The sequence below is a fragment of the Sorex fumeus genome, unplaced genomic scaffold (genome assembly GCF_029834395.1).
Source record: "Sorex fumeus unplaced genomic scaffold, SorFum_2.1 ptg000008l, whole genome shotgun sequence".
Classification (NCBI taxonomy): Eukaryota; Metazoa; Chordata; class Mammalia; order Eulipotyphla; family Soricidae; genus Sorex; species Sorex fumeus.
In genome coordinates this window covers 48,315,705-48,328,062 of record NW_026606065.1, presented here as the reverse complement: position 1 = coordinate 48,328,062, position 12,358 = coordinate 48,315,705, and the positions used below count along the sequence as shown (strand labels likewise).

General features: G+C 37.0%; 1 protein-coding gene across 1 annotated transcript in view; it reads left to right on the top strand.

Annotated features, from left to right (window-relative positions):
* NDFIP2 (Nedd4 family interacting protein 2) overlaps positions 1–12,358 on the top strand; it is a 65,962-nt gene that overhangs the window by 48,703 nt on the left and 4,901 nt on the right. The window contains exons 5-6 of the mRNA XM_056109905.1: positions 7,017–7,141; positions 11,812–11,878. Of these exons, the coding sequence (XP_055965880.1) occupies positions 7,017–7,141; positions 11,812–11,878 (192 nt within the window). The remainder of the gene's footprint in view (positions 1–7,016; positions 7,142–11,811; positions 11,879–12,358) is intronic.

Genomic DNA, 12,358 nt, shown 5'->3' with positions numbered 1-12,358 from the left:
TCACATATTCATGTTCAGAAAATGTAAAGAAACCTCTCTCTTTCTAATAATGCATTTACTACTTTATCCTTTTTAGTGTTGCCACAGAATGTCTCATACATACCTAACCTGCATATATCCGATCTTACTTTTTTTAAAAAAAATTGAATATATCTTTAATGAATCACCATGAATTACAGAATTACAAAGTTATTCATGATTGTGTTTCAGGTATACAGTATTCCAACAGAAGTCCCTTAACCAGTGTCCACTTCCCTCGCCAGTGTCCTCAGTTTCCCTCCTGTCCTCCAGCCTGCCAGTTTATCTCTGTTCCTTTTTTTCCCTTTTAGGCAGTATGGTTTACAGTACTGTTACTGGTAGGGTATCATGCATATGACTTTACCTCCTTTCAGCACCCAGTCCTCCTCCAGAGTGATCACTTTCCTCTCTCATTGTTGTAGTCCCTTCCCTGACCTGTTCCCCCTACCCCACCCCCTGTGGCAAGTTCCTACTAAGGACCAGTTCCCCTGCACTTTATTGCCTCTGAGCATTAGTTATTCCCCATGCTTCTTTAAATCCCACATGAGTAAGATCATTCCGTGTCTGTCCCTCTTGTTCTGACTCATTTGACTCTAGATTCATCCGCATATCAGCAAATTGCGTAACTTTATATTTTCTTATGGCTGAGTAGTATTCCATAGTGTATATGTACCATAGTTTCTTTATTCAGTCTTTTGTTCTTGGGCACTTGGTTTATTTCCAGATTCTGACTATTGTGAATAGTGCAACAGGGAACATAGGAGTACAGATGGCTCTTCTGCATTGTGATTTTGGGCCCTTGGGATATATTCCCAGGAATGGAATGGCTGAGTCACTTAAAGCTCAATTCCTAGTGTTTTTTTTTTTTTTTTTGAGAAATGTCTTTTTTTTTTTTTCCCTTTATTTTATTTTATTTTTTTTAAAGTTGTAGATTTACAATTTTTTGTGCTTTGGTTTCAATTATACAATGATCAGATACCCATCCCTCCACCAGTGCCCACTTTCCACCACCATGGATAATATCCCTCCCACCCCCATCCCCCCATCCCCCCGTCTCTGTGGCAGGGCAATCCCCTGTGTTCTCTCTCTCCTTTTGGGTGTTGTGGTCTGCAAAAGAGGCATTGAGTGGCAAACATGTTCAGTCCATAGTCTACTTTCGACATGCATCTCCCCTCCTGGGAGGATCCTCCAAACATCCTTTATTTGGTGCTCCCTTCTCTATCTGAATAGCCCTTTCCTCTAGGATACCTGGCTGGCCTCTAAGTTATGGAGTAATCCTCCTGGTGCTGATCTCAGCTATTCTTGGGTATTAATCTCATACTTTGTTACTTTATATCCCCCAGATGAATGCAATCTTTCTATGTCTATCCCTCTCTTTCTGACTCATTTCGCTTAGCATGATACTTTCCATATTGTACCACTTGTATGTAAAGAGAAATGTCTTTTTTAAAACAAGGATATCTAAGAAATGATATGCTCTTCTCAGTCCATTCTAGAAGGGAGCAGTAGTCTGATTACCCTTTATTACTGGTGATGCTAACTGTCTTGAACTATCATCAAGTGTTCTCTGCCCAGTGATTTTTTTAATATATTGCCACTGTTGCATCCCTTGCAAGAGTTGATAACTATTGTTAGACTATTGAAAAATTTAAAAAATGTACCTTCACTATTAAATGGAAGTGTGCAATGTTTCTTTCTAGGTTTTCCTGCTTGTCTCTTGGGAGGTTTATCTATATCTCAGATCACTAGAGAGGGTAAAAGAGTTGGATATTTCAAGATATTTCAATCCTTGTTTTATGCTTACTTGTTTTATGACTTTCTGTGGAATTTAACTTTTCTAGGCCTCAATTCTGACCTTGCCCTTCTTAAAAGACTAGTGTGCGGATCAAATGAGTGAAAAGACATGAAATAACCATTAATTATAGAGTGCCATTTAGTGAAGATGGTGGTAACACTTAATTTTGCATTATTTTTATCATTTCTGCCTCCCCCCCCCCCTTTTTTTCTACCCTTGGTGGTAATTCCCTATTAAGTAATAGGATTTAAAGTGGTAGACAACTTTTCCCCTGTCATTAATCTGTTTGAACATACTTCATTTACTTTCTTCCATGGTAGGGCACTCTGAAGATGAGTATGAGAAGAACTAAGCATTTCCCACCAACTTTTTTGAGTCAGTGGCCTCTGTTTTCCTCCTGCTTGTTTCTCCAAATCTTACTTTTCCTGGGGAATGCTGGGTATACAAGCCTTCTGCTACTGCTAGTGAAATCCAATTTCACTTTGGGCTTTACTGTAGGGAGAAATATTATATGCCTGAAACCCACTAATTTTGTAATTCACAGTGACAAAAAAAAAAAAGTTGGCATCCTGGGGCTGGAGAGATAGCACAGTGGGTAGGGCGTTTGCCTTGCATGCAGCCAACCCGGGTTCGATTCCCAGCATTCCATATGGTTCCCCAAGCACCACCAGGAGTAATTCCTGAGTGCAGAGGTAGGAATAACCCCTGAGCATCGCCAGGTGTGACCCAAAAAGCAAACAAACAAAAATAATTGGCATTCTTAGAAAGAAAAAGGTGAAAAATAAGAGAGCTCTACCCTATTCAAGGCCTTCTATTGGCTTTGGTTTCTGAGAACCGGTAGAAAGGTAGTGTGGCAGGGCATTCCCTTTTGTTCTCTCCTTTTGGGTGCTGTGGTTTGCAAAAGAGGCATTGAGTGGAAATTATGTTCGGTTTATAGCTACTTTCAGCCTGCATCTCCCGTCCTGGGAGGATCCTCCCAACACCTTTTATTTGGTGCTTCTCTCTCTGAGCAGCCTTTATGATCACCTATTTCTACAACATGGTTTCTTTAAATGAATTTCACATTTAAGGGTTAGTCTACTTTTATTAAATTCTATTTATTGTCAGTTGTCACCATAGCAAATCTAGAACTGAAACAAAAAAACAAAGAACTGTCACTTGGGCTGGATCCGTAGAGTGAGGCACTTGGGTGAGGCAGCTTGCTTGGAGCTTAAAGCAATTAAAATTTTAGTTACTTGTTAGTTGGGCTGGAGCAATAGCACAGCGGTAGGGTGTTTGCCTTGCACACAGCCAGCCCGGCCAAGCCGGGTTCAATTTCTCTGCCCCTCTCGGAGAGCCCGGCAAGCTACCAAGAGTAGAGTATCTCGCCCGTATGGCAAAGCCTGGCAAGCTACCCGTGATGTATTCAATATGCCAAACACACTAACAAGTCTCAAAATGGAGATGTTACTGGGCCCGCTCCATCAAATTGATGAACAACGGGAGAACAGTGCTGCTTGTTAGTTTGCAAAGTTGTTGTTACAAAATACTACAGATTGACTGACTTAAAGATGAAAAAATTTTTTTTCAATATTTGTCGACTAGAAATCCAAAGTAATTTTTGATGAGAATTTGATGGAAGTGTACAATGTTACTTTCTAGGTTGTCCTGCTAGTCTCTTGGGAAGTTTATATATATCTCAGATCACCAGAGAGAGTGAAAGACTTGAATATTTCAATCCTAGTTTTTTGCTTGCTTGTCTTGTGACTTTCTGTGGACTTTCTGTGATTTTCTGTGGAATTCTTGGTTGTAGAGAAAGTATTTTTTTGTTTTTTGCTTTTTGGGGCACACCCGGTGATGCACAGGGGTTAGTCCTGGCTCTACACCCAGGAGTTACTTTTGGTGGTGCTCAGGGGACCATATGGGATGATGGGGATCCAACCCGGGTCGGCTGCATGCAAGGCAAATGTCCAACCCGCTGTGCTATTGCTCCAGCCCCAAGAAAGTAATTTTTGATGAGAATTCTCTTCCTGGATTAAAGATGTCAATCTTTCTTTATCCTTACACAACCTCTCTATACATTAGTGCATTGAGAACTCTATTGTTTTTCTTCCTCTTTTTAAGGACATTTTTTAAAATTTTAACTTTTTTATTCACTGTGAATTACAAAGTTATTCATAACTGGGTTTCAGGATCACAGTGTTTGTCTCTCCAGCGATGGCCGGCCCCTGGCCCCCATCAGTCTGCCTGTATGAGAGACCTTTTTATTTATTTTTATTTTTTAAAATAACTTTTGTCACAATGGTGTACAGGACTATTGCTGATAGGGTCTATTTCATAACACTTTACTACCTTTCAACTCCCCCCATGTCCCCTTGTTGACCACTTCCCTCCACAAGAGTTGTAGTCCTGTTCCTGAAGGACACCCATCTGAATGCATTAGGGCTCCACCCTTAGCATCTCTACACTGGAAACAGCCTCCAGCGGCCCCTGTCTGAGGCATTACTTTGCTGGAGTTGGATTTCAGTCTCTGAATTTTGAGGGGCCAGTTTAGTTCATAACAAACAGAGCAAACAGAATATGATGCCTCAGTGATAATTTTATCTTTCTTGAATCTTATTTCTGACATTGATAAGTAATAGACATTGTACATCTGCTTTTGAAGAAATTGGGTAGCATTGAATTCTTTCCCTCCAAAGCTAAACACACTTAAAAGTGAAAATACACCTTTGGGATATTCTGCTGTTTTTGTATTTTCTTCATTACTGCTTCCTGTATTTTGACAGTGTAATGTGTTTACATAATAACAGAAGGTTAATGACATAGTAGAATAAAGGAAGTGCTCAGTGCTGGTGTTAGTGTGTTCTCTGTCTCACATCTCACCCACCTGCTCAGAAGAGAAGTAACTCAGCTTGTCATTGAAGTATGTGACTCACCAGTTGGGAATTTCTATGGTTGTTGAATAGAAATTTTTTTATTTTAAATGGGCCTGAAGTCAGCTTAGGTTGCCTAGTGTTATTATGTATTTTTTTCTCCACAACTAACACATGTAGTTAATTAGATATAGAGCATCTGTTTCCAAGAGTGTTCTGTAATGATGAAAATAGTCTTTATTTCCACTGTTCAATATGGTGACTACAAGTCACATTTTGAGTTCTTGAAAATGTGACTAGTACAACTGAGAAATTTTTTATTTTTTTTGATTTTTAATTAAAATTTTAAGATTTCTCTACACACAGATGACTTCCTGGTCCAGGAGGAAGAAGCAGTGTGATTAGTGATGGAGTTGATAGCATGGGTAATAGCAAACTGATCATTATCTAGATTTACAAAAGAAAAAAAGGAGAGCAAACAAACTTTGTTTCCAGTAGTGTCTTCTGAGAGATTTTGTTATTTTTAAGTAAAATCGTTTTATTTAGAGACATGTGAGGAGAGTTTGTGAGAGAGAAAGCAAGAGAAGAGAGAGTGGGAGAAAGCTGTAAGATTATAAGATAAAGATGTTATTAAAAGATATCACATGTAGTGATAAAGGTTAACATTTTTTCTAGTCATCACAAAATTCCAGATTCTGTGCTGTACTCTTCACATGCATTTTCTCACGTGAAGGAGGTACTTCCAGGTCAGAGAACATAAGTCCGCAGTGTACATACAGGTATATGCGTTGATGCACTGTGACTCAAACTCAGGCTTCTCATTTCAAAACTCATTCCTTTGATTGCCACACTAAATAATAAGCATTCTTCTGAATAACCAAAAAGGCTGGTACGCAAGGGCATTAGGAAGGAAGAAATTACTGGAACATGGGAACTACTTCAAAGAAATAGTTCACCTAAATTGTTTCCTGTTTGTCTTCAGAATTCTGAAAAAATGTTAATTTCTTTAGGAAGTTTTCCTTGTTCTCCCTGAGAGTTGGTTAAAGTTCTTCAGGATTTTATTGCCTGGACCCACAATAGGACCAAAACTAGACTAAAATTAATTTTTAGATGTTTTATTATGGTGACTTAACATTTAGTTATTTTTATTTCTTAGAATGGTGCATTCTTATACCTCAGGAACCTATTTCAGAATGGTTTCATCTACAAGTAGTACAAAATTCTTAACTATTTCCCCAGTAGAAAATTATTTCAGCTAACAGGAAATCAAAGGATGAGCAGAACTGGGCACAGAAGTGTCCATACTCTCTGCTGATCTTTTCCCCTTGGAGCAATGTTTTTATCCTTAATGTTCATATTGGATCCCTTAGCAGTTTCACTGTGTCCAAACCCGTTCCTTTTTTTTTTTTTTTAGAAAAGCTTCTATTTTAGAAATTCTCAAATATACATAAAAGAAGGCTCTTGGCATAGTAAGCAGTTTTGTATCCATAACGCACTTCAAACTGATTTAGAGTAACTCTTACTTAATCCAGGTTCCATCCTTGCTCTCCTCGCTTTGTTTTTAAACACCAAATCATATTTTTCAGAAGTACTGTTTAAAAGAAAAGAGGCTCTGAGGATGTGGTAGAGCACTTGCCTGGCATGTATGAGGTCCTTGGTTTAATCCCTGGTACTATAGAAATAACTAAATTTTTAAAAAAAGGGATGGGAAATTCAGGACTTCTGTGATCCCTCCCACCTCACCCCTCCCCTCCCCTCCCCTCCCCTCCCCTCCCCTCCCCTCCCTTCCCCTCCCCTCCCACCTCATTTACTCCAAGGATCCATTTGGGGAGATAAGCATTAGATCCAACCTTCCCTGAAATAAAGACACAGGTTGGCAGTGGGGTACAGGGTTCCTGGGTTGAAGAAAAAGAAAAGTTTGTTAAGTAGGTGGAAAGAGGTGATGAATAGTTTCTGCTTTGAGAACTCTGTTCTGTATATGTTTGACTCATCTTTAATATTCTCTCTTTAAAGTTGTTTTAATTGGGTGATTACTTAGGCTGAACTTCTTTAGTGGGATTTTATAAACACTATATTATGACCTATATTTGTTGGTAGTGGTTGAAAAATGCAGTTTCACCCACAGGTCAAAAGCTTTAGAAGGTTGAATTGATACCTATTGACCAAACTGAAACCAAGCTTATTCATTTGTTACTATAGATAGTAAGTAGTATATTTGTAGACTATAACTATAATTGAAAGAATATTTGATTGAAACTTCTATTTTCTATTAAGCAAAAAGTACTGCAAATATTATGCTTTTAATTTTGTTTTCAAAGTGTTCTTTAAAGAACTGTTTCTCTTGCTTTTAGTGGCATTTATTTTCAACTGGCTTGGATTTTGTTTATCCTTCTGTATCACCAATACCATAGCTGGAAGGTATGGTGCTATCTGTGGATTTGGCCTTTCGTTGATCAAATGGATTCTTATTGTCAGGGTGAGTTTCAATAATTTCTGTTGCCTTTACATTAAATTAAAATATACAACATCTTTATTGTGGTTCATAAATGTTTATTTAGTGCGTTTGAATTGAATAATTGTGAAACTTTTATTTCTGTAATTATTGTGACTTCTGGGATGTGAACATTTTATAACTTTATCATGAGAGTAAGTTAATCATGACAAGTGCTTTATTATTAGGAAAACTTGAGTCGGATATTATCTTCTTAAAATTTTTTTTGGTGTGTGGGGCTGTTGGGGCTATACCCAGTGGTACTTAAGGGCTGCTCTTGGCTAAGTACTCAGGGCTATACCTTTGTGGTGCTCAGGAGACTGTGCAATTCCAAATCAAATCAGGATGTTACTTTATTATATCTTATGTTTTAACTTAGTTTTTTAATTGTGCTAAGCATTAGTTTCTTTGTAATTGGCTGATAATAACTGCTATTCATGATTTTGGTAAGATACGGAAATAATAAACTTTATACAATTGCTATAAAAGTGTATGTGCCCAGTAAATTTTATCTATTAGTATAAACTGTAGGCTTGTCTAAATGTAACAATGTTTATTATATAACAATGTAAAGTTATCATAGGCTTAAATATCTTGTTTTTTCTAACTTTAGAAACTCAGAAGTTAGGTTTCAACTTTTAGATAACTACCAGAACTCATTTTCTGCCCCTCCACCCCAGAATTACTCCTTCTAAGCTATTTCTTATTTCCCTTTTCTTGGAAATACGTGTTTACCTTTTTGTGTTTATAAGATAATGTGTAGGGAAACAGAAGAGTTCATTTCTTCCCCCATCTCAGAAACTTTTGTAGTACTCAGGTTTCTGTAAAAGGTGCACAGACACTCAAATTGTTAATATAATTTCCCCCATCTCTTTCATTTTTGCCTTTAACTGCATCTTTTAGATCCTCTTTTACATAGTCCTTAGCCTCCTACTTCCTTTAGGATAAGGCCTAGGAGAGTGATAAAGAAAAAGCCTTATAGAGGTCAGGAGGCAGAAAGTGGGAGCCATTAGGGTGTGTGCCCTGTTGATCCCTGGCACCAGATGGCCTGCAGAACATCTCTGGGTTTAGCCTGGGAAGCCCCTGAGCACCTCAAGGGTCACCTGGTAGTCTCTGGCACCACAGAGATGAGTGGCACCACATTAGACTTGAGTGTTGAGTACCTCAGAGTATCAGGACAGCCATTTATATTTTAAAAGAGTCTTCTTAAAAAGTTACTCCCACATTGAAATGTTATTATACAATTACTAAAACACATCATTTCTACAAAGCATATTTATTTCATCTGATTTCCAGTTGAATAAAAAAGCCAGGGTCAGTAAAATCCAGAATTATTATGGCAACTGCTCTTAAAATGCTTCAGATTATGCACCTGTACATGATTTGAATGCTAAATTCTTGTTAATTCTACCGGTATGAATGACGTGGTTGTAATCCATACTTTTTATTGATGATGAAACTAATAATGTCTATAACTTGCTCAATAGGCCACAGTTTGTTTGTGGATTAGAATCTAGCATGGCTGCATTCAAAGTGGTTGAATTTGCTCCTGATTATGTTACCTCTCTTACATGTACTTCAACTTCTGATTCTCTAAGCCATAAATTCTCCTTGAAGTTTGGTGCTGAAAAGAAGATTTTTTCCTAAAGCTGGTCATTTCCTTTATTAGGTAGTAGGTGGTTTATAAATTGTACTGCTTGTTCTTTGCCTTTTTGCTCTGAGTTGCCATGAACCATACGCAGATTTTTTTAGCCCAAGGTTTGGTACTGTTCTGTCCAAGTTCTTGATATTTTTATTTCTTTAAAATATCGTCACGGTCACGGTCCTCCCGTTGTTCATTGATTTGCTCGAGCGGGCCCAGTAACGTCTCCATTGGAGACTTTGTTGTTACTGTGTTTGGCATATCGAATACTCTCGGTAGCTTGCCGGGCTCTCCGAGAGGGGCGGAGGAATCGAACTCGGGTTGGCCATGTTGGCCCTGTGCAAGACAAACAAATGTCCTACCCACGATCTATCGCTCCAGCCCATTTTTTTTTTAATTTTTTCCCTTTATTTTATTTTATTTTTTTTACAGTTGTAGTTGTACAATTTTTTGTGCTTGGGTTTCGATTATACAATGATCAGATACCCATCCCTCCACCAGTGCCCATTTTCCACCACCATGGATAATATCCCCCCACCCCCATCCCCCCTGTCTCTGTGGCAGGGCAATCCCCTGTGTTCTCTCTCTCCTTTTGGGTGTTGTGGTCTGCAAAAGAGGCATTGAGTGGCAAACATGTTCAGTCCATAGTCTACTTTCGACATGCATCTCCCCTCCTGGGAGGATCCTCCAAACATTCTTTATTTGGTGCTCCCTTCTCTATCTGAACTGCCCTTTCCTCTAGGATACCCGGCTGGCCTCTAAGTTATGGAGTAATCCTCCTGGTGCTGATCTCAGCTATTCTTGGGTATTAATCTCATACTTTGTTACTTTATATCCCCCAGATGCATGCAATCTTTCTATGTCTATCCCTCTCTTTCTGACTCATTTCGCTTAGCATGATACTTTCCATATTGTACCACTTGTATGTAAATTTCATGACTTCATCTTTTCTAACAGCTACATAGTACTCCATTGTGTAGATGTACCAAAGTTTCTTTAACCAGTCATCTGTTCGTGGTCCAGCCCATTTCTTTAAAATATATTTATTTTAATAAAAATGAACAAGTTTTTAAAAAATAGGATAAAACAATAAGTGCTGTGTTAATAACAAAATTGGACTTATTTTCATTAACTTATTTTCTAAATTTTGATTTTGTTTCCTATGATTGATCAATCAGTAACTATAAAAAGCAATAATAATGACTTTTCTTAGCTTTATGATACTAGTATTTTTAAAAAGTTTTGTTAACTCAGTAGTGAGCCCTACATAGACTCATTATTTTTTAATATTTTTCACTTAATAGATTTAGGGAAGTATTTTTGATTAAGAGTGACATTGTTCTGAGAGAGAGAGAGAGAGAGAGAGAGAGAGAGAGAGAGAGAGAGAGAGAGAGAGAGAGAACACGCCCTGCCACAGAGGCGGGGTAGGGTGGAGGGGATAAGGTGGGGGTAGTGGGAGGGATGCTGGGACCATTGGTGGTGGGAAATGGGCACTGGTGGAGGGATGGGTACTTGTTCATTGTATGACTGAAATGCAAGCATCAAAGTTTGTAAGCCTGTAACTGTACCTCACGGTGATTCACTAATTAAAAAAAAAGAAACAAAGACAAACTTCACAAAAAGTCAGGAAAAAAAAGAAAAGAATACCATTGTTCTTAATTTTCTCTAAATGTATTGCTTTAGCTTTTTATTCTTATTGAATCTAAAAGCTGTATGAAAAGTTTTTCTTTCTAATTATTATTTGGCATTGGTTCCTTTTTTACAATCCTTTAGAAGCTGTAGTTTCTCATTGTACATATTTTCAGAGTGTAGCATTAATTTGTACTTGTATCTTTACTGGTACTTAAATTTTCTACTGCTCTACGCTTGGAATTTAGATCATGGTTTATTTAGTGTAGAAACTTCCCATGAAAATACTTAAAAAGCATTGAAATAAAACCAGATATCTTTTTTATGCCTTTGTTTCTTGGTATGTTCCTCAGTAGTGGTACTACTTGCAGTTTGTAAGTGTTCCAGTTGTTACCATGGTTAGGATTTCTTAGTCTTTATGGAAATTACTAGTAAATTTTTGGAAATAATTTTCTATAAAATTGCAGATTATTTAAAATAGGTGCATATTTGAGTTCAAATATTAGCCAAGTAATTTTTATTTAAATCAGATTCAGAACACAGTAAATAAAACATGTTCATTTTTGCAGTTTTGGAGTTATGTCAGACGCTGAAATGTAATTTTGAAGCATGGAAAAATTAAATGAAGTTACTCTAAAGAAAACAAAATTGACTTTATAAACCTTTAAAAATAATAAACTGTATCTAGAAAATGATACCAAAGAAAGTATACCTCTATGCAGTATCATTCAACCTTACTTTCCATTTGTTTGTTCATATTCTTAATTTTCAGGGAATATAAAACTGCTTACTGTGGCCTGCCTCTAATAGGAACTATTGACATGCCACTTCAAGGTTCATTTAGCTGTTCTTAGCTCACTGTTGGGAACTGAATACTGGAGCATCTAGCTTGAAAATAAAAAGACTAATGAATTGGGGGTCTTTATGTGCCTGGTATTCTTGGCAGTGATTAACAGTGGGTGGTGTACAGAAGGTCAAAAGCTCTTCTTTTTGGAGGTCAGCAGAACATCCCCATCTGATAAGATTAAACTAATGTGGCTTTTGGTGTTAATATCTAAAGCAGCAGGTCGCTGTAGTGTGATCAGGATGGTAGTTGTGACTTTGAGAGATTATGAAAAAAGAACTGACATGTGAACTCTCTAATGAGAAACTATTGGAAAATATGCAGTTACTCCCCCCCCCCACTCCTTTTAACATTGTTTTGTTTCTAACTATTGTTTATGAATTTACAAGAGATTTTTTTCCCTTCTATATGTCAATATTTTTCTTCTTTTTGTAATTTTTTAAGTATTTTAAGTGTTAACAAGATTGAGATGAATCATTCTGAAACAGGCTAATTCAATAGTTATCAAATACAGTTACTATATTTATGCTTGCTCCATAGTTTTCTGATTATTTTACTGGATATTTCAATGGACAATACTGGCTTTGGTGGATATTTCTTGTGCTTGGTAAGTTCTTAATGCACTTTAGTTTGATTAATTTTCATTTCTTTAATTTTGATATTTTCTAAAATTGTAATATGTAAATAAATTGCATTGCACTTTGTATAGAAATAATGAAAAATCAATAATAATGGACTTTCTTAGCCTTATATTAGTATTTTTAAATTTTTGTGGTGGAAGTATATAAAAAGCAATAATATGATAGTATGAAAAGCATCAGTAGGCGTGCTCTTAAGTTCTCATGTCCAAATATTTGTTATCATCGCAGCCATTCAGATAACTCTATGTAGTATTTCCAGATTTCTTAGATTTAAAATCTGGGGCCTGACAACTTAAATAATTGTTAAATGAGAATTGAATTCTACCAAATTTGAAAAATCAGAGCATGATAAAAAGCAGTTATTTCAGGATATGTTTTTGAAATTGCACATGCATAATTTCTCTTAATGATTTTAGGAGACCTCAGAGTAGGATAGTTTGAATGTT